This window comes from Vulpes lagopus, chromosome 3, assembly GCF_018345385.1.
Source record: "Vulpes lagopus strain Blue_001 chromosome 3, ASM1834538v1, whole genome shotgun sequence".
Lineage (NCBI taxonomy): Eukaryota > Metazoa > Chordata > Mammalia > Carnivora > Canidae > Vulpes > Vulpes lagopus.
In genome coordinates this window covers 119174708-119202210 of record NC_054826.1, presented here as the reverse complement: position 1 = coordinate 119202210, position 27503 = coordinate 119174708, and the positions used below count along the sequence as shown (strand labels likewise).

The following is a 27503-nucleotide window of genomic DNA, read 5'->3' as shown; positions in this document are numbered from 1 at the left end:
GGGGCACATATTAACTCACACCTGGAACTGGGTCTTGGGCGACATCCCATTGTGGACACAGTAGCATTTTGCTAGCAAAACATATGAATATTCTCACTAAGTAGGAATGAAGGGAGACTATAAACAACCTCATGTCAGTTCAGGTGAGTTTTGCTGCCAACTGAGTTAGTTTTCAAACTTGAGAAAAACTCTTAGCTTTCAGAGCTTTCTGGATTTTGGAATAGCACATTAAGGGATCATGCACACGTACACGACCCAAATCAAAGAACCAGTTCTAGATCTCCCAACCATCCCACATAAGATCCTTTTAGAGCATGCGTGTGTGATTGTTTTCCTGAATATTCTGGAAAAGTTCTGTTTTGACTCTGCATGGCAGAGGTCACTCTGCTTTAGTTGTTCAAACTGTTTAGAAAGCAAAACAAAGGCCACAAACTTAAAACATTTCCCTGTGAGAGCGCAGCATGAAAAATCTAAAAGTAATAATAGTTCTCTTGTTAGGCATCATTATCTTTAACAGTTGGAGGGAATGCCCACAAACCACTAGTGTACACACCAAAATTAGGCATCATTATCTTTAACAGTTGGAGGGAATGTCCACAAACCACTAGTGTACACACCAAAATTGTACCTAATGCAAAAAACACAGGGCCTGGTGCAAAAAAAGCAAAGCCTGGTATATTTTTATCTGGCAAGTGCATCTCAAACTTGATTGTCCATAAGTTCACCTGGGAATCTCATTAAAAAGCTAATTCTATCTCATCAGATCTGGGTGTTGCAAAAATTTTACATTTTGAATAAGCTCTTCACTGCTGCTCTGGGGTCCACCCTTTGAGTAAGGAGGTTGCCATGTAAACTATATGAGGTCTGAAAACAGCTGGACCTGAGTTAGATCCTGACTCCACCACTTATAAGCTGAGGAACCATGGGAGATGTATGTAACTTCTCTGAGCCAGTTTCTACCATTAGTTAAAAGGGAAACAGCAAGGACACCCCCTTTTCATGAGTCTAATGAGTCGGTGAGCTAGCAGCAGCAGTCCTAGCAGATACACACCCTGAAGTGCATCCCATGCCATCTGTGGTAGGCTGAAAAGGGCTCCCAAAGACGTCCTCACCCCAATCCCCAGAAGGCAGTGACTATGTTATCTTACATGGCAAAAGGGGAATTTGCAGATGTGATAAAGTTAAAGATCTTGAGATGGAGAGGTTATCCAGGGTTATCTGCGTGGGCTGATAATCACAAGGCTGTTCATAAGAAAGAAGCAGGAGGGTAGGTTCAATAGAGAGAACATGAGAAGATGAATCAAAGGTCAAAGGAGAGAGAAGAAGCTATGCTATTGGCTTTGAACATGGGAGGAAGAGACCATGACCCAAGAAATATTGGCAGCCTCTTAAGTAGGAACTTTTAGAAGGAAGGCAACCCTGCGCACTCACTCTAGACTTCTGACTTCCAGGACTGTGTAAGAATAAATCTGTGTTTGTTTTAAGCCACTAGGTTTGTAGTAATTTGTTATAGCAGCTATAGGATACTCATACACCATTACTAAAAGAATGCTAACACAGGCTTGTCTCATTTCAGGTAATAGAGGGTTCTTCCAGAGGCCGAATCATGAACTGAAATGAAATCATGTAACAGGGTGGAGGTCAATGAACAAAGAGCTGGTCAAGAAGCCTTTATATCCAGGGAAGAATTTGCTCTCCAGCTCTCTGTTTTGTTTGGTTGTGGCAATTTTTAGTTGATGGGCCAGACACGCACATTAATAATGAGCTGTTCTACAGGCTGAAAGGATCTCTTGTACTCTAATTGCATCACCACATTCCGATCTGTCAAGTTCTCCACGTGATCTGGGGAAAGCTCAGAAGGTTCCTGGGGACAGCACCAGTCAATGCCTCCATGTCAGGGTGACCAAACAAAGTAACCCTAGGCTTCAACATGAAGGACTGAAAATCAATGGTCTCAATATTTGTACAAATCTCCACTTGCTATTTATAATGTGGTTTATTCTATAGAGAAGCTTTATGAAATAAGAAAAAAAAAAACAACAACCAGGTAACCAAAAAAACATCTGCAGAATGAAAACACGTGTTTTAAAACTAACTAGACTTTGTCCTACATTTCTTGGGCTTTCTCTGCAGAGCCTGGTACCAGGAAGGCCCCTCACCATTCCTGGTTTTACACTTCCCTTACCAGATTTTAAGATCCATGGGAGGGTTGGTTGTTCATTTCCAACCACTATATCCAGAGCACATAGTGCCTTAACTGGCACTCAGTGTGTACACGGTAAGAATGTGTAGATGAACAAATATTGTGATGAATATGTATAATGGAAAAGTGTGTTACAACTTTCATTAGAAACAGCATTATTCATAAAGTTCTTTTTCTCCAGTTTGAACTCAAAACTACTTGGCCCAAGATATTATTTATGGTAGAATTAAAAGTATGCTTTCTGATTTTATTTGCCTATTAATACATGCATCTGATAATTAACAATGTGCTAAGCAGTCAAAGCAAATAATTACTTTTCTAGTGTCTGCCCCAGCATATGAGCTAAATGAGGAGGAAGCCACTAATTGCATATTAAAAAATGGTAACTAGCTTTAAAACATTCTGTTTAATCTCAGACCACAATACTCAAAATAGTTACAGTCCTTCACTGGCTCAGTTACAATCCCACAAAAACAGTCCAACTCTTCAGAACAGATACGAATTCGGCTCGGGTCACACTGGATATAAAATATGTGTTCAAAAGACTGACGGTTCACATTTACAAGGTCTTCCGACCAATGGAAAAAGTTAATCATAAAAACCGTACCTTCTAATTTACTAATAAGCTCAGTATATTTTATGCAAGAAGCACTGAAATTGCATAGAGAGCTTTTATTTTAAATTTTATTTTGAAATATGACTGAATACATTAACGTAATTCAGAATAAGTCAGTAAACATCTACAAAAACATGTTACATAATTTTAGTGAGTCCTAAAACATTTCTGTTTTCAAAGAAAAGAAGCCACTGGTCATAAAAACTGTAAACCTGGAATCTAACCTTCAACTATCCAATAAAAGCAGAAGTTTGCTCACTGGATGGTCCAGAGTGAGAGATCTAGCTGATGCTACAGCGCATATTACACCAAATGATTCCAAAGAACCTAGTTAACAGCAAAATCAGAGCATCTGGAAGCAGCATTAATCTGGTCAACTAGCATCTTACCTTGGTTTTACCTGGTAAACCAAGACTGAGTCCTGCTATGATTTCTAACTCCATTAGAAACTGGAGCATCCTGTGGTCACTTTAGCAATATACAGTATCAGCACCAGGAAACCCTTGCTCAAGGGTCACCAAGGATGGCCCAGTTCACATGCAGCTAAGGTTTTACCTCTCTACAAAACTTAGCAACATCCTGTGAATGTGCTTCTGTACCAAGCTGCTGAGACATCCACCACTTGCCCAGAGAAACAGAGCTCACTGACCCTTTCTTATGAAGCCCCAGGCTATTGGGGTTTTGAATGCTTCCAGCATCAATGGGCTCTTGGCTCAGAAATGGAGGTTCTGAGAAGGTAAGGGGTCTGTCCCAGTTTACCCAGCACATCAGTGGCAGGTGTGGAGCTGGCATCTGCCTATTTTGGGTCTCTGTGCACTGCCTTATTTTTCTTCTTCCCTACCTTGCTGCATTTGTACAAGCCCAACAGTAGGAAAGGCTGCTTCTCCAAGACAACCACCCTGGATTCTACCCAGTGGGACCCAACAAATGACATGGGAATGTCCACATTCATAACTTTGCATTAAATATGTATAAACAGAGAATGAAGTCCTCCTGCTCATTATACTCACTGGACTCTGTAAAGAGTGATTCTGGGCAGCCCCTTTCTCACATCTTCATTTTGGGATTGTTTTGGATAGGTAGGCAGCCAGACAAGTGAACCCTGAGGGGGGAGAATGAATGCACCCCAGCTTACCATAGAGTACCTCAGCTTCTAAAGGCACTGGAAATTACAGGACTCAGAGCCCAGGTTTACAAGATAGTATTAGCCAAATGTGTATGGCCACTGCAGTGTTTTCTGCAATGGTCTTCAGGTTTTCTGCAATGGGGGGTCTGCTCTACCTCTCTGATGGGCAGGCGCAGTTCCACCAGCTTATATTTGCTCACCAGGGTTTATCTTGCCTGGGGGAGAAGGTATCAGAGGAGGAAACCAAAATACAAGAGTTCTAGAAGGTGTCTGTTATTTTTACATTCTACTTCTCTTATCTTGAAGGGAACCAGCCTGCTCTTCAGACCACACTGCTGAGGCAGAGATGACCCCACACCCTGGCTACAAGGGACCACGTGAGCTGGACAGTAGTCAGTCAAGGACTTTGATTGGACCACCTAGAATAAGGCACTATATGTTGTGGTTTCTGTGACAAAGATGTAAACCCAGAAACCTAGAGAGAGCCTGCATAAGAATGAAGTCAACCCAGGGATCCCTGGGTGGCGCAGCGGTTTGGCGCCTGCCTTTGGCCCAGGGCGCGATCCTGGAGACCCGGGATCGAATCCCACGTCGGGCTCCCGGTGCATGGAGCCTGCTTCTCCCTCTGCCTGTGTCTCTGCCTCTCTCTCTCTCTGTATGACTATCATAAATAAATAATAAAAAAAAAAAAATTATAAAAAAAAAAATAAATAAATAAATAAAAAAAAAGAATGAAGTCAACCCAGAGGAAAGCAGGGCTGAGTGAGAGAGACCAAGTCCTGATAACAACCTAAGCCTCTGGATCCAGCCATATCTGAAGCCCAGATCTGCCACTGGACTTTATAGTCCCATAAAGGAATATGCACCTTTAATTAAAAAAAAAAAATTTGGTTTAAGTTAGATTTCTGTCGCTTGCAAATGAAAAAGTAAAAATAGAGGAGAAATTAAAGTGCAAGAAGAGAGGAAATAAGAGAAGATAGCACTTATAGATATGGTTATCTGGAAGCAGTTCAAGTTTGTCCCCTGGAAATAAAGGTGACATGTGGGAATCTGTTCCATTTTTCATAGTAAGTTCAGATCATCAGAACTGTAGCTCTGCCTAATTACTGTGATTAATCTCACCAAATTCTAAATATAAAATGAGCGTGCATTTTCTGATGTTCAAGGATACTCCAATAGCCATGGAGAGAAGGAATGCACTATTACTGAATAAAGACATCTCCTAAATCTTTTTTTTTTTTTTCTTTTTTCTGCCCAAATGCAGTCATGACTGGGAGGAGAGAAGGTCACATCAACAGCACAAGTCTTACCTGGCATGGCATGGATGAGGTCCCCGCAAAGAACAAAGAATCTGGGTTTGGGCTTCAACTTGTTGATGGCGTGCACAGCTTGCTCAGTTAGACGGATCTCCTGGCCCCACTCGTCACCGCCACTGTCGCTGTCCCCAGTGGACCAGGCCTTCATTAGTCCAAACTGTGGGTCTGCTCCTTGGATGAAGTAGAATGGGCCTTTCCATTCCCTTTCCTTTTCTTATAAAAACAAAACAGAACAAAACAAAACGGAGAGGGAAGAAATATTATAAAATCTGTCAGGGAAAGCATCCAGGTTATCGTGCAAGTGGATACAATATTTTTCTTAAATTAAGTAGGTCATTTTAATAAGCTGCTGTTCAAACATACCATTTTCCTGTCATAGTCTAGAGGATTTTGATTTATACTAATTATGCCTGGGACCTGGTGGTTCCCAAAGGCCAGGAAAAACCATGTGGGCTGCAACAGCCACGCAGCCAAGCTGTTTGTTTAAAACTAGCTGGCCAGAATGGAGCGCAGAGGCACAACAGCACGCTGTATAGAGGATATTAATGTTCAATAATAGTTTTTTTAATTAGAATTAAAAATACCAGAAATTGAAAGCTGCCAGAAGTATTATATTTAAATTACTAGGTGAAGTGCTTTCAAATCTTTTATGCCAGGCTTAATGGCACAATTTGCACTGTTTCGGGGGATGTGACAGCATTTTAATTATAAAACTTGGAGCCTGGAAGCTCCGGCTATCTGGTAGGAAATGCAGTGCCAGAAATGAAATCTTGAAAGGAGTTAGTCAACGAGAAGAAAAAAAAAAAATCAATGCTAACATTTCAAAGGCAGCATAATGTGGGCTTAAGCAAGGCATGAGGCTGGGGGTGGGGCAGTAAGGGAGAAGGAAGGGAGAGGGGATTCTTTATGGTCTTGGATAGGGCCAAGCACCAAAGGGTCACCTGAACCAGGATTATTAGGCTTGTCCTTCCTATCAGTTCCAAAAATCCTAAGCTTGGTGGGCCACAGGTCTCTACCCATATTAGCCAGAAGGACTGCAACCAGTACTTGCTTTTGCAGAGCTGGAATGGCCATTAGTGAGCATGGAAGCCCTGTGGGTGTCAAACTTTTTTTTCATGGGGACAGCATCTTCCCCTCAAACAAAATCTTGTGTGGTAGACCAACATTGAAAAAGACAGCCTCCTCTGCCTAAGCTGGATCTGAGGACAGGGCAGTGTGAAGACCCCCAATTTATAGCCCCTACATTTATCCAATGAGAACTGAGGCCCAAAAAGGGAACATGACTGGCCTAACGGCCACCAGCAATCACTGGCAGGAAGAAAACCAGCCCACAATCAATCCTGAGACTGTTTTCTTCTTTTTAACAAATTAGTATATTTTGCATGTTAACTGAGTAAGTGGCATTTCCTTTGGAAGTCATGAAGATATTACGATTTCCAAAAAGCTCCTTGGAGTTATTTCATGTCTCTCTGTTCAATTCATTCATTGAATTGATAAGTATTCACTGAGAGCCTACCATCTGCCAGCCCCTATACGTGGTGCTGACCATACACGGCTGGACCTAGACAGACAAGGCCCAGCTTTCCTGGGGCTTAGTCCTCATGGGGGAGAAAGACCTGGAACAAGGAAATGAGCAGGGAATGGAGCTGGAGCAGCAGGTCTAGGAGGGTGAAGTAAGAAGTGATGGCTAATTTCAACTGGATGCACAGGGAAGGCCTCTCTCTGAGGCGAATCATCTATGCTGAGAGCTTACTGGCAAGGAGCCAGGCTAACCTTTCTAAATATGGTCACCACCCTTCTGCCCACACCATGCCTTGCTTACTGTCATCTTAGAGCGGACCTCTGGCTTTAGGACTCCCTCCCTTCTCAAGTGCTTTTTCAGAATTTACAAATGCAAGTGTGCGAACTACCTGCACATACTTTATTGAACAAATTGCATATGCAAGTTACTCCACCAGTTCTTGACCCACAGCTCAGAGACTGTTAGCTGCTCAATCAAATCACAACCAACTTGAACTCAATCTTTTTTTTTTTAAAAGATTTATTTATTTATTCATAGAAACACAGAGAGAGAGGCAGAGACACAGGCAGAGGGAGAAGCAGGCTCCATGCAGGGAGCCTGACGTGGGACTCGATCCCGGGTCTCCAGGATCACACCCCGGGGTGCAGGCAGCGCTAAACTGCTGCATCACCAGGGCTGCCCTGAACTCAATCTGAACAAGGAGTGCATGAAACCCTGAAATATGCATCTCAGTGTTAAGGACAGCTGTCTAGCACAATAACAGACGTGAACTTGTATTTATTGAGCTCTTACTACATGTGGCAGAAAGAATACCAAAAAGGTCCCAAAGATCCCTTGGTCAAAGAGTACAAAGATTTAGTTCTACAAGATTTGGTTGTACAAGAAGTTCTGGAGATTTACTATACAGCAGAATGCCCACAGCTAACAAAACTGTATTGTATACTTGCAATTTGCTGAGAAGATGGAATCTATGTCAAGTGCTCTTACCACACACATAAATAATGATGATGATGATGATGATAAAGGGGTGACAGGAACCCCTGGAAAGAGATGGGTATGTTTATGACCTTGATGGTAGTGATGGTTTCACAGGTGTTTACTTATCCCCAAACTCCTGATGGAGTTGTACACATTAAATATATACAGCTTTTTACATGTTAATCATGCCTCAATAAAAATGGTCAAAAAGAAAGAAAAAGGGCAGCCCAGGTGGTTCAGTGGCTTAGTGCTGCCTTCATCCCAGGGTGTGATCCTGGAGACCCGGGATCGAGTCCCATGGGATCGGCTCCTGCATGGAGCCTGCTTCTCCCTCTGCCTGTGTCTCTGCCTCTCTCATGAATAAATAAATAAAATCTTTAAAAATAAATAAGTAAAATGCAGATGTGTCCAAAATATTAAAAAAAAAGAAAGAAAAAGAGAGAGATTACGCTAGAAAAAGACCATGATTTTCATCTCTTTTTCACACACACACATAGCCCTCCCTATGCAGGTAAAAGGCTGCCGTGCTGTGACCCACCTATTGGAGAGGCCAACATGATAAGGAATGGAGGCAAAAGCCCGTGAAGAGTGGAGACCCTCCATGCAACAACCCAAAAGGAGTGAAATCCTGCCAACAATGACATGAGTAAACTTGGAAAAGGACTCTCCCTTATTAGCTGGACTGTCAGATGAGACCATGGCCCCAGCTGACACGGTGCCTAAACCCTGTGGGAGACTCTGCAGCAGAAGGAAACTGTGACACAGCACAGGTTTGTTGTTTCAAGCTGCCAAATTTCAGGATGCTCTGCTATAAAGTGATAATAGATACTGAGGGATCAGGCATTAAAGATACAGAGTCAGCAAGACTTCTTCAAGGGTTGAAGGCTGGTGTCGTTTAAAAAAAAAAAAAGAAAAATGAGATTCCAATTTGTGTTTTAAAATTAATTGTTGGCATCATTCATTTATTTTACTTGAATAATAACCTTTCTACATTGAATGCTTTTAATGACATTCCTGTTTCTGAGGCAGTTTGCAGAGCTGTTTAAACTGGGCAAATTAATCAGAATCAGATCAGGGAGGTGATCGTCATCCCAAGGTTGGTGCATAAATCAATCTTCCATAACAAACAGAATTTATAAACAGTTTTCTACAGCAAACATTTTAACCAATATAGTTTCCTACAACAAATAGTCATCATCTCAAAAAGTCAATAGTCCTTGGAGGTATTAAAATAAATCTTTCATTATTATTTGTTTACTTAGTAAAATCTTAGATGGAATCTCAATTTTACGATAAGGTACAAAATAAATAGATTTGACCTGAAATGAATGACAGCTCACATATCACTATTCCACCTGCCTTACATACATAATAAGAACAATTTGACTTCAACCTCTGCCTTCTCAAAAGCACCTGGGTCCTCTTAAAGTTCTGCTACAGAAGCTTGTGGTCTTCAGTCTCATCTTAATTAAGGCTTAATTTGAGACTTATGATGCTTAGTTGCAGAGGGAGGAATCTTTTGTAAATTTATACCTCCCCCATCCTTCAAAACACTGAGAAAGTGAATACTTAACAATGCTTGCCTTAAACTATTTTGCCGAAGTCCAAAGTCACGCCCAGGGCAGGACACAGGTATTAGCTAACATCTACAAGAGCCAGGGAGAGCTTGCCATGCCATCTCCTGCCAGGCAGAGCACGTGTCTGACCTCGGCACAGTCCAGCTACTCTCTTTAGATTCCCTAAAAAACACTGTTCTGGCAGTTTGAGCCCCAGAAGTTCAGATATACCAAGGTTCACTCCTAAAGCACCTCAATACATAATCAGAGCACTTTTTATTATTGAAGAAAAAAAAAACACTTTGGCATCCAGGGAGCTTTTTGTTTTTTTGTTTTGTTTTGTTTTTTATTTTCCTAGTCAAAGAATTTAACTGTGGGACTGCTTAGTTAAATGGTAAATGCCTGATAACCACCCCCCCCTCAAAAAAAAGGAGAATTGCTGGAAGTGAAAGTTGAGGGAGGGGAAGTGGTGCCTATGATAGGAGGGCACCAATGAAGCATGCTGCCCTGGGCGTGAAAAGCAGGGCTGGGCCTACACTTTGGGCCTCACGGTGTGACCCCTGAACCAGCATCAGCATCACCACCTGTGAGCTTGTTCGAAAGGCAGCATCTCAAGCCCAGCCCAGACCTACTGAGGCACAGTCTGCATTTTAACAGATCCCCACATGATCCGTATGCAAAATCAAGTTTGAAAAGCACTGACCTGTAACTAATCAAGGAACTGCCTAAACGTGTTTGATCAGAAACAGGTGCAAAGTGATTTTTGTTTCCCTAAATTGAAATAATGGCTTAGAGGATTGGTTGTTATTTTGCATATTTTCCTACTGAGGGTTTTTTTTGTTTTTTTTTTGCTTTTAGTTTTCTCTTGCATATTTTCCTTTTCATTTTTAGGTCCCTGTCTGTGTCCAGCCCAGGTAATTTCCAAAATTGATAAAAGAATGCAGTCAGGGACCCTAATTAGGGACGATGATAAAGCCAAGGTCAAATTTTGAGATAAACTAAGTACTTGAAGAATAAATGCATTAGAGGATAACGTGAGGCTGATTAAATTAAGACCTCATTTCTGACATAGGTGGTACCAAAACAAGACTACAATCTTGAAACATCTGACACAAACTTCTGATAATGTCTACAGGGTGCTTACTGTTAATACACCACGAAGTATGCAGGTATTTAACTAAAACACCTAAGTCTTCTATAAATAAGAATTCCACAATGAATTGAACTTTTTCAATATAATTTTTGTAACAAATTCACAGAGATGGTGTATTAGCAATCTACTGCTACTGTAACAAAGGAACACAAAGGTAGTAGCTTGAAACACTACACATGTACTATCTCAGTTTCTGTGGGTTGGGGATCTGGGCACGGCTTAGAGCACGGTTCTCTGCTCACGGTCTCTCATGAAGACTCACATGGGACAGAATCTGCTTCCAAGCTCACTTACGGGGTTGACTAGGTTCCTAGCCGGCTGTGGTCCAGAAACTACCCTCAGTTCCTCGCCATGTGGGCCCCTCCAGCATGGCAGCTCGTAACATGGAAACTGGCTTCATCAAAGACGGTGAGGGAGAGGGTCTGCTAGCAAAGAGCAGTTATAATCTTACGTAACATGGCGATGGACGTGAGATCCCATCACTTTGCTGTATTCAATTCATTATAATCAAGTTGCTAGGGCAGCCCAGACTACAGAGCAGAGGATCACACAGGCTATAAATACTCGGAGGCGGGGACCCCTGGAACCAACGGAGAGTCTCTGCCACAGGGGGGACTATTAAAGCCTAGCCTCACATACTTAACCACACCACTTAGACCTGACCCTCCTGTACTGAGCTGAGTGGGCCCATTTATTGCAGCCCCATCCCAGGGCGGCTGAAAGGTTACCTCACAGAAGCCAACCTTTTCCCACTACAGCAATGGAAATTTTCAGTGTGGGAGGGATTTGCAGAATTACTTAACCCCTTATTTAACCAACGAGGGATACTGAGGCCTGGCTAGGGATCTTAGTTATGGCTCAAGTTCAAGATCACACAGTTAATGAGCAGTGGCTTCCACTGTTCAGAATCTCAGTGCTGCTGGGCTGGCCTGCAGAGGGGAGAGCCATAAAGGAGATGGAATGTGCCTTGGGCTGCCTGCAAGTTATCCACCTCCATAAAAACATTTTTATCTCCAAAAAGTTTCCTTTGAAAGGAACATCTTGGTAAATAAGAAAAGTGTACACAAAGATAATGCTGGCAAGGCCCAGAGCTTTTCTCCAGTAGGCTGTGATGTTCACAGTCCCTGCCAATAGCACAGGGCTGATTCAGGGTATAGGCTAGAGCCCAGAACATCTATCTTCTATGGGATGTTAATTGGTGATCTTCTCCAGGAATTACAAACTCCAGGTCTCTGGATGCGGTCTGCCTAACAGGTGTGTTTTGTTTGGCCCACATAGTAGTTATAAAATTTTGAATCTTGCCGACATTTTAAATTCATGAGTTTCATACAGATACCTGATTTTCTAGATGCTCTTGGAAAATCTAGCCAAATCAGGCCTAACTGGAATATGCTGACTGGCTGGGCTAAGCAGTGGCTGCTCCTCAAAGGGGACGTGTGGTCTCAAATTCACCATGGTCCACACTTGGTCCCATTCACCATCTGGCCCTTGTGCACATGGGCAGTGACAAGCCCAAATCTATAACTCTTCCATTCTGCTCAGAGGTGCAGAAGAAGAAACTCAGCAAGGTCAAGGTCACATAACTTGCTCAAGGTCTAACAAAGGGCTGAGAGGCCGAACCAGGCCTATTATGCCACAAAGACCTGACTTCAGGGCAAGGGGTCACACAGGTGAGATTATAGAGAAGACCTAGCTAGCTGGGAGTGCCAAAATCTGTCCAAATGGTATGTCAGAAAAAAACAAGCTCTGTGTTACCATAATAAATTACCATAATTTATTAAGGTACCACAGCCTGAATCAAATTAATTTTAAAATTTAGTTCTTGAAATCTTTAATTAATTAAAAAACATTTTTATAAAGGAAATATTGGCCTTAGAGAGAAATCTGATTCATCCATTGTACAGAGAGTATCAGGATTTGGCCACTTACAGATTTTAGCTGATAGAGACTGTCACAGACACCACCATCTTTCAAAACTGAAGAATAACAGGACTGTGGATTTGTGTGGTATTAAACTATAGACAGTAAAGGCCTGTGAATCTTCTTTAAGCATTACTGGGTACAAAGCGACTGCACACATAGAAGAATCTTAAAAACCTTTAAAAACTCACACAATGCCTTACCACTAATCCTTCCTTCCTATGCAACTGTTTACGTGCCAATATCCTGCCTGAAAGACAAATATACAAATTGCAAGGACTCTTTGCCGTTGATATCAGGAACTAAATGTTTTCTTAAATCTGTCTCTGTCAATACATTTCCTCTCCCTCATTTTTATTATACCTTTCAGGCATGTATGTCAACTCGTATTGAAAGCTGACTTTTTAACATATACCAAGAATTAGAAATTTCATTGATCCTTTCGCTATTACTAGCTCATCAATGACTAATTATAATAAATGCACCCCCAAAAGCAAATGAATTACTATTTTCATCACTCAGCTAGGAAAAGGCCTATAGAAATCAGTCATGCCATTAATTAACACCTAATACACTAACAGCGTGTGCTCTCCCGATGTGCCAAACTTGTTACTGTACAGGCAACTTCAAATGGTTCAAGGTGGAATACAATGATAAATAGCTCTCAGTTTAATTCTAATAAAGCTAAGTCTCATTTCCCAAATCTCTTTTGCTTTTGGGAAGATATTTATTAAGAAGTCTGATGAGCAGGCTGGTGAACAAGGCCCTAATCATTACAACAGTGTATCACTACACTGTAAGAATATTTAAAAGTTCAATGTTTGCACTCCTGTTAACTTCTCCGAATCAAAATCATACATGAACTGGGACCGCAAGGGCCACATTTCTCCATTTGACTAGAAAGCTGCAGAATTAACTTAAAAAGTGAGCAGAGTAGTGGTTTTGCTTTCCTGAGTATGTCCAAGGTCCCAGCTCATCCCATCTGCATCTTACAACACTCCCACAAGCAAATCCTTGAAGACTGGCCTCTTTTTCCTTATGGCCCTGAGTCTGCCAACAAGGTCCCCAGTTCACCAGTCTACAGATGACAGGATTGTGTGTCACTGGGTCCATTTAGCCTACCAGGTGGATGCACGTGCTCTACAGTACCTCCTTCACCTCCACAGCCCCATCACCTTGGGTCAGTGCTCCACCACTCCCACCCAGGGCTACCAGAGCAACTCCACGCAATGCTCCCTACTCTGATCCACTGCAAGCAATCACTGCCGCCGTGACTTCCTACAACCCTTGTCTTGATCATCAAACTCCCTTGCTGAAGGGTCACTACACTCTAATTTCCATAAGTAAAGACCCATGTTCATGTTTCCTTTCCAGTATATTGTCAGCATGTATCACTGGGTCACTGGCATGGGAGAGGCATTCAGTAAACATTTGGTGAAGGGATAAACCAAGATGTTGAGGGATCCTTGTTCATTCTGGCATTTGGGTCTAAAATGTAGTGCAAAATTTTTCTAGCTATACTGATTACTGTTCCCATTAGACGGGTGGCTCTCTTGACCAGGGATGATTGTGACCCCCAGGGGACATTTGATGTCTGGAGACATTTTTGGATGTCACGCTGGGAGGGTCACAGTGCTTCTGGCATTCAGTGAATAGAGGCTAAGGATGCTGCTCAACATCCCAGATTATATAGGGTGGCCCCACAGCCAACAGTCTAGCCCATAATGTCAATACAGAGACTGAGAAACTCTCCCCAAAACATGCCACAGGATCCCTCCAGAGGGACCCTTATCTGCTCCTCAACACATGCAACCTTTCCCACTGCTTCCTCTAGAGGATGCTCCCCACTCTCCTAACTCTTCCTGCTGAGACTCCACCTACCCTTCCTAGCCCAGCCCAGCACCTACCTCCCTCCCCTGCAAGGAGATGGAGCTCTTCCTTCTTCCCTCTTTCAGCAAGTTTGTTCTGAGTACCTGCTATGTGACAGGCACTACACTTTAGTCACTGGACATTCAACAGTGAGCAAAACCACAGGTCCCATTCCTTAAGACCTTACACAATAGTGGAGAGATGGATGACAAACAGATCAACAACTAAGCTGACTACACACTGTGCTCATCATTACTGCAGAAGGAATCACAGTGATCGTGGACAGAGTGACTGGTGGGTGGGAGCTGAGGCTGGATGGAGCAGTGAGGCAACATGAGAGCCAGGCACAGGGTGGCTGTGGGGACGTACCCCAGGCAGAGGGCACAGCAAAGACCAGACCCTGACACTGGAGGCAAATTTGAACGTAAGGTAGGGGGTAGATCATGCCAAGGCATGTCTCCCAAAGCCCTCACCGGGTCCTAGTATAGCCTAGACTCTGAGGCTTGCATGCCAGGCTCAAGTCCCAGTTCCACTCTTTACCAACCATGCAACATAACACAAGTTCTTAATCTGAGTCTTAGTGTCCTCAGCCATAAAGTAAACCCTACCTCAGAAGGGTTGTCATGAACAGTGACTGAGTGAATACATATAAAGCATTTGCACTTGGCGCACAGTAGCCAAAGCTCACACCAAGTGTGAGCTTCTGTGATTCTGACTGTTACTTACAGTAACTCTTGCCCTTCTCTTAGCAGAGACAAAGCCACCCAAACCATACCCATTTCTTTATTCCCCATAGTACATGGTGGGGCGCAGAATATACTTGGTGATACAGATACGCATACAAGCACACACACGTACAAATTACGTGCTTTGATCTTAACATTCTTCCCTTCATATACTGGGAATATTGTGTCGGTTATAAAACAGCAAAGATGGGTAGCTTTACAGCTGTCTGGAGGCTTTCTGGCTAAAGAGCAAATGCCAACGAGATGCAATTTTTGCAGTTTCTCACAGTAGCCATCTGCACAGTGAATCACAATCTAAATGTCTGCAGTAATACCCCTCATCTTCTCCAGGGACTAATCTTATCTTAGTAGTGAAAAACAACAACAACAACAACAAAACCACAGCAGTAGCAAAACAATCTTCACCACCTTGGGACTCTTTCTGGTTTAACGATCCAAGTGTCCCGACTGTAAAACTGCCAGAACTTATGTTCCATATAATAGTGCCATTCCTTAGTGGCTGCCCAGGGCTGGAGTGGCAGGTGGGGTGATGGCTGATGGGTGCTGGGTTTCCTTCTAGGGTAATGAAAATGTTCTAAAATCAACTGCGGTGACGGTCGCACAACTCTGTGAACGGACTAAGTGCCAGCTATTTAAAGTAAATAGTGCCCTCTGAGGCCCCCCTTCCCCTGAAATAATTAACTGTGACAGCACTATCCTCAGAGTTTCCATATTACTTTTCCTAAGTAGCAAAGCAAATTTATCCAATCTCTCTTTTCTTTGCCTAAATGCATCCAAAGGTGGTTTTTGAGACACACAAAAGCTTCTGAGTCATAGCTTGGCTGCCAAACTTGCCATTCGGGGATAAAGGACCTGCCAAAATCTTTATCTGCAACCCTTCAGAGAAGTAAAAGGTAGACAGGCCCGGGCTCCTCGGCCAGGTGGCTTTCAGCCTAACTGGCTTTGCCTGATGCTATTCTAGACAACAGCTACAGGGGGGAAAAGACATTTCCTGAACCTCTCTCACTTTTCCAAAGCAGAATTCCATTTGGAGTTTGCCTTTTTGGGGTAGATGTTTGCTAGGACTTATTTCCCTCCATTACCCATGCTGCTATACCAAGAAAGCAGGTGGTTGGTGCCCTGGGTGGTACTTTGGGGAGAAGTGGAAAAAGACGCTCTCTGGGCAGAGGTGCCCTGCGGGGGCAAGGCTGGGCAAAGAGGCCCTGGGTGCGAGGAGAAGGCACCCTTTCCTCAGGGCAGATATGGCCCAGAGAGGGCTCACCTAATAACATGAAGCTCCTTTAACAGGTACCTTTGGGAAAAAAAACAAAAAACAAAAAACAAAACAGGTATCTTTGAATGCATGACCTCGGCACCACCTGGGGTGGTTTGCAAGGAATCCCATTAATTGACTCAATATCTTGGTTTTTGTTTTGTTTTGTCCAGAGGACTCATGGTGTAAGCAATTGGTCAGGCAAATACAGAGAAATGTGATTGTATTTACTCATTTACTTATATGACAAATGGCCACTGAGTGGCCTCCACTGCCCGACACTGTCCTAAGTCTGGGCTCTCTGCCCTCCAGGAATTTATAGTCTAGGGGCATGAAAAGGCATGAAAGTCACAGGAATAAATACACAAATGTAAATTGTAATAAGTGTTGTAAAGGAAAAGAACGAGCAAAGGGGAATAACAGGACCCTGAGAGTGGGAGAATGAGCACACATTTCTTCTAAAATGCTAGTCTGCTTCTCCCTCCGCCCATGTCTCTACCCCTCTGTCTCTCATGAATAAATAAAATATTTTTAAAAAATAAAAATCAATAAAAAATAAAATAAAGTGATACCAGAAGAATGACAGACCCTAGAGAGAGAAGGAGAGGGACAGAGAAAAGCTATGGCAAGGGATGACAGGCCCAATTTTTGTTTCAAAGAGATGGCTCGGAATGCCGTATAGGGAGTAGACTGGCGGGGCAAGAGTGGACACAGAAGGCTACTGGAACAGTCCAGGTGAGAGATGCAGGGCTGGGGGTCACAGTGGGAGCTGGGAAGGGAACAGGTGGACAAAGCCAAGGCGAGCTCTGGAGGCTGGAGGGATGGGGCTGTGGAGAGAATGGGAGGAGGAGAGATCAGGATTGACTCCTGGGCTCCTGACTGAACAGGAATGGGAGGGCAAGACAGGAGAAGGAGCATTCTGGGGAGCAAACGAAGAGTTCTGTCCTATTCCAGTATGTGCTGGTGGCCAGGTCAAAGGGCTGGATGCCAGGAGAGCTGTGCTCCCTTCCTGGCCCTCCCACCTCCTGATTTAGGACCTGAAATCCTGAAGCATCTCAGCACCCTCGGGTAAATGAAGCCACTGCATCCATCACCACAGCTCATCTTAAGACAGCTGTAGCCAACACTCTGCCTCCGTTTTACAAATGAGGACCTACAGCATTAGCATGATTAGGTTTTTTTTCTTTTTCTTTTAAACAATGGTACATGGCAACTTTGGGCATTCTTTCACTCAACAAGTATTTCCTGACTGTCTGGCTACATAATGGACTCAGTCCTAAGAGTGGCTGACAGCAGTTCTTGGGCTCCTGGAGTCTCCAGCTGCCAGGGCCCCATGCTATCGCCTGTAACTAATTGGGAGGGTTCGGCAAAGTTAAAAATCACATGCTTCACAAATATAAAAAGCTGCCAGTTAGTCCTCTCTGTGAAAGAGATGCTCTCTTACCAAACCCACAGATTTACCAACACTCTCCATGCCCTCCGCAAATGCACTGACTGTTGCCCAAAGTCCCTCAAGGGTTCAGCTCTGCGCATCCATCAGTTGTCCCCGAAAGTGTTCAAGCTAGCACTTACTTTTAAATCACTTAAACATGTAAACCAGAGAAATATGAATTGTAAAAAGGGCCGCTTCCAATAAAACTGAGACAGATGCTTCGGGAACACTCAATAAAAGGCAGGCTGGCCAAAATAAAGTACTATTGAATTAGGTGCTGTGGAGACAAGTGTAAAAGATTAGAGGAAAAAGAAAGTATAAACCTAGAATCCTTTACTTGGAGTGCTTTCCAAGTGATTTTTAACTGACTACTCCACTGGAAAAAACCCAAACTGGAAAAGATTCATTATGGGTGTTGTTTATGCAAGAAAGACTCCATGGCAGGCCCATCTGTAAACCCAATACTCTAAGACAAGTCCTTGGCCCGACCTCAAAAGAATGGTAAATGAATGTACATTTATAGATTACATTAAAAATAAATGTTAAAAGAATGTGTATTTTTCTAAATTCCCCTCTTCTGCTCATTTTTTCTTTTGACCAACTACTAGGTTTCTACTGTAGTAAAAAAAAAAAAAGCTTTTTTCCTAATAATTAGACCCTTACCCCACACCATTCATAAAAATTAATTCAATATGGACCTACACCTAAATGTAGTAGTTTAAACTAGAATACTCTTAGAAGAAATACTGAAGTCAATCTTCACAATTTGGGGTTAGGCAAAGATCTCTTAAGACATCAAATGCACAAATGATAAAAGAAAAAGATGATAATTTGGAACTTCATCAGAATTAAAAATTTTGATGCTGCATAGGTTATCATCAAGCAAGGGAAAGGAGAATCCACAGAATTGGAGAAGATATTTGCAAACCATGGATTTGATAAGGGATCTATATTCAACATATATAAAGAATTGTAGCAACTCAATGAAAACACAACCCAATTATAAATGGGGCAAAGGACCCAAAAAGATATTTCTTCAAAAATATACAAATGGCCAGTCAGCACAGGAAAAGATGTTCAACATCATTAGCCTTTAAGAAAATGTAAATCAATACCAAAATGAGATATCAATTCACACCCATATAGTTGATTATAATAAAAAAGAGAGATACGACAAGTGATAAGTGCGTTGGCAGGGATATAAGGAGGTGTGGATCCATGTATCTTGATGATGTGAACGTAAAATAGTGCAGCTCCTTTGGAAAACAGTTTGGAAGTTCCTCAAAATGTCAAATGTACTTATATGACCCAGCAATTCCAATCTTAGGCATATACCCAAGAGAAATGAAACATATATCCATACAAAGATCTGTATGTGGATGTTCACATCAGCTTTATTCCTAACAGCCAGTGTTCATTTGGGAAACGTCTGCCAACGTCCAAATGTACATCAATACGTACTTGGATAAACAAGATATGATTTCCCACACAATGGAATGTCAATTCAGTAAAAAGGAACAGAGTGCTGATATCTGCCCAAGAGAATCTTGAGGATTATGCTAAGAAGCCAGTCACAAAAGAACACAGATTGTAATTCCATTTATATGAAATGTCCAGAAAAGGCAAAGCTATGGAGGTAAATTAGTAGTTGTCTTTGTGAGGAGTGGAAACAGGAACAGACTGTAAATGGGCACAAAGTTTCTTTTTTTGGGAAACAGAAAGGTTCTAAAACCCTGACACTGTACCACTGTAAATTTATTAAAAATCACTGAACTGTGAACTTAAAATGAGTCAATGTTATGGTATCTCAATAAAGTCACTAAAATACAGAAAAGCCAAAAAAAAAAGACACTCAAAAATAAAAGCTCATTTTTTCTCTTAGACTTGTTATGATGAGAATGTTTTACACACTAATTTTGATTGATGATGATGATGATGATGATAATGAGGAGGGGATAAATAATCAAAATTTTTGTCTTATGCACAGCCCTTCTTAAATAAGAGATAACTGGTTTGGCCTGGACATATGACATAATTAAAAGCATTTATTTCATTTTCTTCACTGATCTGTTAGAATTTTTCCAATACAATATTTTCAAGACCCCATTCAGACCTCAATAAACATTTTCAGGTCTAGTAGTTCTAGAAGAGGCCTTAGGTGAGACCTGGAAGAGATGGGGCAAGTTATGTTTTTTTGGGTGCTCCACTTATATTCTGCCACGTGAGAGGGTTTCCAGAGGCGACTGAGAAATATTCAGGACTGGTGAGGAGCTGTTTCAGCTCCTCTGAAACAGCTGCAGAGATTTAAAATGTCCAGGGAAATCATCTTTTTAAGAAAACCACCAAAGAGCCCTATCCTCTTCCAAGGATACATTCAGGGGGAACATTCTGGTGGTAAAAATAAAACTGGAAAAAAGAACAGCTTAGGACCTGAAAACAAATAAACATGGGTAATTTTTAAAACCGATTTTACCTTGATAGCTCTCCTTTTTAGAATTTCTTCAAAACTGATGTCATGAACTTTTCAGAAAAACAATTATTTGCTAGGATAAAGTGTAGCCTTGATTAGGGTGTATGTGTCGAGGAAATATAATTATCAATTTGCCTAATTAAAATGAATATTTGAACATGCCTGAGGAATGTGCACCTTTCTCAAATGAGACGTGTACAATTTACTTTTTACAAACATCTGTTGATGGAGCCTCGCAGATTGTGTTAACAAGGAACGGATGCCTGAGGCCAAGCTTCACGTACAATACTCCTGGAAGAAGTGCACGTTGTACTGCCACTCCTATAAATTACCAGGGGGGAAACAGTCTTAAAGTGCTTACCACAGACTGAGTGTTGTATGCCCCGCAAAGTTTCATGTTGAAACCCAAACCCCAACATGATGATATGTGGAGGCGGGGCCTCACGGGATGTGGGGGGGTGGGGGAGGGTGTGTGTGTGGGGGGGTGATGAGGTCAGGAGGGCTGAGTGATGAGATTAATGCCTTTTGGAAGAGACCCCAGGGTGCTCATTCCCCGATTCCCCCGAGGGCACAGCAAGAAGATGGTCGTCTGTGAACCAGGAAGGTTTGCGCCCATTCGCATCCCGCTGGCACCTTCATCCTGGACTTTCAGCCTCCAGAACTGTGAAAAGCATCTGTTGTTTATACGCCACCCAGTCCACAGTGCTTGGTTACGACAGCCTGAAGGGACTAAGACAGCACTCTTCGGTTCCCCTGCCAGGTGCTTTCGCTAATTCTGAAGGGGGCTTTGAGGAGTGAGTGTATGAGGGTTATAAGGGAATCTGATCAGTGTCCTTGTTTCCTCACACATGCAGCTTCAAACTCTTTGATGCTATTAGGTAAAGACCAAAGTCCTCAATTACTTATCCCTCCACCCTGCCCACCACTATCCTCCTTCTCATAGAACAGCACAGCCCCCACTCTTCCCTTTCGCATCCCGCCAGGCCGCAGATTTTTACACCTGCTCCATCCACCGTCCACGATGCTCTTTCCTCCCTTTATAGTCATCCTCCTGCAATCAGGTAACACACCCCTTCCTCAGGGAAGATATTCAGCAACGGAATGTATACAGTAGATACGTGTACAATGGACTACTGCCCAGGAGGAAAGTGCATGAACTAGAGCTTCTGACATCAATATGGATAAATCCCAAACCTCATGTTGGGCAAAAAAGTCCTATCAAACTATTTAGAAGATGGGCACTACGGCCAACTATGTTTTCTAAAACCTGCCACAGCTACATTTCTGGCCCCAACACAGTCTTCCAGAACCTTGCTACTCCTCACCAAGAGCTGCAAAGAAGAAAAGAACAAGGTTTTAGGGCTGAAATCTTGAGGAGAAACGTATTTTAAATAGGCTAGCCAAGAGCACCTGGGTGGCTCAGCAGTTGAGCATCTGCCTTTGGCTCAGGGTGTGATCTCGGGGTCCTGGGATCAAGTTCCCCATCAGGCTCCCTGCATGGACCCTGCTTCTCCCTCTGCCTCTCTCTCTCTCTCCTAATAAAGCCTTTGGAAAAGAAGAAAAAAATAGGCTAGCCAAGGGAAAACCTGACCCTTAGAAAGTGACTGAACTTTATATACAGCTTGGAAGCTCAGAAAGAGAGGGCCAGGCTCCACCAGCCCAGCTACTAGCGATGGGAGCTGGAGAAAAGAAAGCCCTTGGAGAAAACCCGTGTGGCAGCAGAACTGGGCAGAGGTCAGGACGACATGCATGAAGCAAGAAAGGTGAGCGCACCCACCAGACCATGCAGGGCACCATGGGGTGGGGGGGGGGAGGGAGCAGCGACTCACAAAACTGGTGAGTGCATGGGAGGGGACCCTGACTCCTGGCAGCAAAAAACCTAAGAGGACCAAGCAACAAACAATGTGCCAGCTTCCTGCCTTGGGCCCCCAGGGCTAAGCGGGTCCAGAGGTTGGATTACAAGAATACCCTTCATCGGAAAGTATGCTCATAAATTGAATTTAGCTAAAAAGAAAAGAGGCACCTGGGGGGCTCAGCGGTTGTGCACCTGTCTTTGGCTCAGGGCGTGATCCCGGGGTGCTGGGATCGGGCTCCCTGCATGGAGCCTGCTTCTCCCTCTGCCTGTGTTGTGTCTCATGAATAAACAAAATTTTTTTTAAAATCTTTAAAATAAATAAAAAGAAAATACATGCATTAAAAAAAAAAAGCAAAACGACGTAACATTTTTGCATTTTACAAGAAGCCCGAGTAAATGCAAACCCCCTCCGGAGCTCCTGCACCCTGCCCCGCCCTCCACATGCTGCAGGAAGCCAGCGGGACGACGGGAGCCTAAGATACAGGCTGGGGGCCTGCAGGGGCACAGCCGCGCGCAACAACAGCGAGGATGCTCTTCCCGGTTTGCAGGTGGGGAAACTGAGGCCGAGCCGCCCGGCTGGGGCACGCGTGCAAGGCAGGACCGCCAGGAAGCAAAGTGCACAGCCCGCGCGCCCGGGAAGCACGCTTTGCTGCCTCAGGGCATCGCCTCCTGTCTCGGTCTCTCTCGGGGATGCGGAGGCCGCCGGGGCCGCGCCGCCCGCACACCTGCTCTCCGGCCGCGCCCCCCGAGGCCCCGGGCGCGGGCGGTGCGGCAGCTATTGCGGTCCCCGGCTCCCGCCCGCGGGGCAGGTGCAGCCCTCGAAGCCGTCCGGCTGGAGGCTGGAGGCGCGCGCGGCCGCACCGACGGTTCCGCCGACGGAAGGTGCCGCAGCTGAAGTCCCCCCTCCTCCCCCTCCCCCTCCCCCTCCCCCTCCCCCGGCGGAAGGCCGGCCGTACCTGAGGGAAACGCGTCCAGGGTCCTGCCCCGGGCTCTGCGGAAAACACCCCCCGCCTCCGCAGCCGACATGGCGAGCGAGTTTCCCGGCTCCCCCCGAGGACACAGTGGCGCGGGAGGGAACGGCAGGACGCCGCTGCAGCCCCAACCGCCGGGCCCGTGTTGCCCCGCTCCGGGCGGCGCCCTCTGCTCGGGGCGGGGCCGCTCGGGGCGCCGCTGGTGCTGCCTGGGCGAGGCGGAAGCGCGAGCGGCCCCTCGGGGATCGACTGCGGCGCCTGGCGAGCGGAGGCGCCTGGACCTGGGCCTGGATGCGGGCGTGCGGGGGATGCTCGGCAGCTCAGGCTGCGGGGGGCGACCGCGGGGTTTCCCTCCTCCCCCCCTCCAGCTCCCCCGGAGGCGGCCTGCCCTGGTTTCACAGGTGCAAACACGGGGCGCCCAGTTAAGCTGGAATTTGAGACGCACGATGAATGATGGTTCAGCGTAAGTATAGCCCACGCAGCATTTGGGATATACTTACCCTAAAATTGTTTTCGTGATCTGAGATTCCACTTTAACTGGAGCTCCTGCATTTCATCCAACAACCCTACCTTAGGCGGGGTGGGGGGGGGAGGTCCGAAGCGCTGGGCCCTGTCTCAGGACAGTCCTCCAAGCCCCCCCACTGTGACCCAGGAGCCCTGATCATGAGGCATCTTCACCATCACCCTGTTACTGTCATCATCGCTCCCTTGGAATCGTAGCTCACCTCCGCTGCACATGAGCGCCAGGGCTGTCGTGAGCTGCGTGTGTCAGAAGGGGAGACTGACGCCCAGAGAGGTGGCGCAGTTTGCACGAGGTGACACACCTGCAAAAGCAGTGAAGCGGCCACCGACCCAAACCAGGACCTGTCTAGGAAAAAGAAGGGGGGAAAAAGCTCTTGCACCACGCTGCTGTAGGCTGGTGTTTGTCAACGTGGTTAAAAACAAATTCCGGGAGGGGTGGCACCTGCCGAAGCCGAATCTCTAGGAGAAGGGTCTGGCTTTAAAAAAAAAAAAAAAAATTATTTATTTATTCATGATGGAAAGAGAGAGAGGCAGAGACACAGGCAGAGGGAGAAGCAGGCTCCATGCAGGGAGCCTGACGTGGGACTCGATCCCGGGTCTCCAGGATGATGCCCGGGCCTAAGGCAGGTGCTAAACCGCTGAGCCACCCAAGGATCCCCAAGGGTCTGGCTTTAACTCCTTATGAGGTTCTTTTGATCCATCAGGTTGGGAACTTCTCAACTAGCTGCCTACATCCAGGAGACTCGTCCTCCAATCTTGGACAAGAGTTCTAATAGTAAATGGTAAGTCCTCGGTAAGTATTAGGCATTCACTCTCATCATCACGACTAGTCACCGTATCGCTATTCCCTGCGTGTGGTCTGCCCCCCCACCCCCCACCCCAGGAGGACTGTCAGGAAACATTCAAGAGGGAATGACAAAATGAGAACTAAAAAGTCCCAATGGGGACCTCAAGACCCTGCAAGTTCCAGCTCCGGCCTGCCTCTCACCCAGTAACTGTCCTCTTTCAGTTCCTTAAACATGCAAATCCAGTTCCCTATTTTTGCACATGCGGTTCCTTCTGCTTAGAATGCACCTGCCTGGGTAGCTCAGCGCTTTAGCACCGCCTTTGGCCCAGGGTGTGACCCTGGAGACCTGGGATCGAGTCCCATGTCAGGCTCCCTGCATGGGGCCTGCTTCTCCCTCTGCCTGTGTCTCTGCCCCTCAGTCTCTATCTTCATGAATAAATAAATAAAATCTTAAAAAAAAAATAGAATGCACCTGCGCATTTAAACTTCAAGGCCTCTGCTTAAATCACACTTCCAAGGAGAGGCTTTAGCCACCCCCCACACACTTGTACACACCCTTCCTATGGAAAGCAGGTTTCCTCCTTGTTCTTTTTGTAACTCTCTGTTCTTGTCTTTTATAGATAGCCCTTTGCACAGTTGGCGCTATTGCCACACATGATAATTATTTACAGATGTACTCATTTGCTTCAGGTGTTATTATTTGTCCCCGATGTCTTTCCCAACTCAACTGTTAAAGTCCACATGGGTGGTTACCTCAACTGCCTTGCTCACCAGGAAGGGTGCTTGAGGCATAGACACTCCAGTGGCTGCTGCATGAATAAATAGATTATGAATATCTTGACAGTATAGCCTGATTTGAACCTGGGCAGTGGTTGGGCATAGCTCTATTGGTAGTGATGATGAGGAACCTCAGAACGACACGGGAACCATTGAATGCTAATAATGGGTGCAACCAAACCTTGTCTGCCACTGGGTCCCAGCAGCTTCTTAGCCTCATTGCCTGCCCATCTTCGCCTCATCACTGTGTAGGTGGGAGGTCCCACTCTCCTCTGACTATGGTCTTTCAGTTCAGAAAGAACGTGGTCTTTCTGTTCAGCTGTCTGCCTGGCAGCATGAGAAGAGGGTATTCCTGGGCAGCTGGGCCTGTCCAGTCCATTTCCCAGCTGTGCAACCCTGAGCAATTCACATCATCCTTCTGAGCTTCAGCATCTTCATTTAAAATGAGATAATCGGGGGACACCTGGGTGGCTCAGTGGTTGAGCGTCTGCCTTTGGCCCAGGGTGTGATCCTGGAGTCCCGGGATCGAGTCCCGCATCAGGCTCCCTACATGGAGCCTGCTTCTCCCTCTGCCTGTGTCTCTGTTCCTCTCTCTCTGTGTCTCTCATGAATAAATAAATAAAATCTTTAAAAATAAATAAAATGAGATAATTGTAACACCAACCTCATTTGCTTTTGTGATAAATCAGTGAAGCTCTGAGCAGTTTCCAGAACATACCAGGTGCCTCATACGTTTTTTTCTGAGTCAAAACTGTTACTATTGTTAGACTACCCCTTCAACCCATTCTTTTCTAGTCAAAAGTCTCATTTTTTCAAGATTAGGTGTTCAGGGGTCATCTCATATCAGTCAGGCATCATGTCACAGCAAATAACCAAAAATCACTTCAAATTGGTTTAATAAGAAAAGGAATCCATTGACATAAACAAAAAACCCCATGCAGCTTCAGGTGAGGTTTGATCAAGTTGCTCGTATGACGTTATAAGAACCCAACTTCTCTCCATTTATCCTCTCTGCCTTTAGTCATTTTGGCTTTATCCTCAGTCTCCATGTAGAGAACTCCTTCCCACCACTTGAAAATTCCAGGCTCCCCCTTCTAAGAGCAGAATGGCTACCGCAGTTCTAGACCGCACCCTCATGAGACACCACCTAGGGAGGAGAAGGAAAAAAGGTCTCTTTTTCTCAAAACCCCCAGCAAACATTCGGTTGCATCACCGCAATGCCACTTGGAATATGTGCTTCTTTCTGAAGCAAGGTCAGGAGATAAATAGCATGTTTAGACTGGCTTAAGCTATAAGGGCCACCCCTGGAGGAGTGGTATCGATATTACTCAAACCACCTGCCTGAAGATGAAGAGCCTTGTTCTCTTAAAATGACACATGGATACCCTGATTGCCCTGAGAAAGGGGGGAATGGCTAATTAAAAAAAAGAAGAACCGACAGAATCCACTGTATTCCCCATGCACAAGTGAGGGTTTGAGTGAGGGGAGGGAGAGCATATCAGCCAGCGACTACCATGCCTCCTCGCCACCCTTTAGAAACTGTCCTTTTTCTCCACCCCACCCCTTGTAACAGCAGGTCCAATTGTGCTGTTACTTAGAAACCCAGGTATATAATTAAGAACACTAGTTGCTGTACTGGACTCTATTATAGCTTCACTCCATGAAGCCAACAGAACAATCTGTCTTAATACTCAAAGGCCCCTATGTTGCTGAGGTTTTTTAGTTCTTCCATCTACTCCTTAGAGATCTTCTGTCTCCTTCTCACTGTCAGGCTGTGAACTGCTGCTTCTCACCATTTCTGGAATCTCCCCGTAGCAAGTCCTCACTCTACCTCCTTCTCTGGTTTCTTGTCTGCCCATGTTTGTGAAACCAGATGACAAAGGTTGTTAGGATTATGAGCCAGGTTGGTTTACAGATTTGAGCCAGGAGGCCTGGCATACGAGTTCAAAGCCTCATTTAAAGGAAAGTGCTTAGGCTTGACTTCAGTGGATATAGTCATTCCCGGGTGGACTGTGTGATGGTTAAGTTTTATGTCAAATTGGCTGGCCCCCAGTGCCAAGATATTTGGTCAAGCGTTATTCTGGATGTCTCTGTTACTCTGCCAGAGTGGTCTTAAGATGAGATTTACCTTTCAGTTGGTGGACTTTGAGAAGAGCACGTTGGCCTCCACAATGTGGGTGGGCCTCGTCCAATCAGTTGAAGATCTGAATAGAACAAAAGAGTGATTCCTCAAGCATGAGGGTATTCAACCAGCAGATGGCCTTTGGATTTCAACTGCAACATTGGCTCTTCCTGGTTATCCAGCCTCCTGGCTCACTTTGCAGATTTTGGACTTGCCAGCCTCCATAGCTGTGTGAGCCAATTCCTTAAAATAAATCTCTTTCTATATGTCTACACATTTTTGCTTCTGTTCCTCTGAAGAACCCTGACTC

At 44.7% G+C, this 27503-nt stretch overlaps 1 protein-coding gene across 1 annotated transcript in view; it reads right to left on the bottom strand.

Annotated features, from left to right (window-relative positions):
• Window positions 1-23178, bottom strand: part of CPPED1 (calcineurin like phosphoesterase domain containing 1) — a 105707-nt gene extending 82529 nt beyond the window's left edge. Inside the window, exons 1-2 of the mRNA XM_041748729.1 lie at window positions 22971-23178; window positions 5256-5474 (exon numbers count right to left, since the gene is read on the bottom strand). Coding sequence (XP_041604663.1) covers window positions 5256-5474; window positions 22971-23040 — 289 coding nt within the window. The 5' untranslated portion in view covers window positions 23041-23178. The remainder of the gene's footprint in view (window positions 1-5255; window positions 5475-22970) is intronic.
• Between the last annotated feature and the right edge of the window lie 4325 nt (window positions 23179-27503).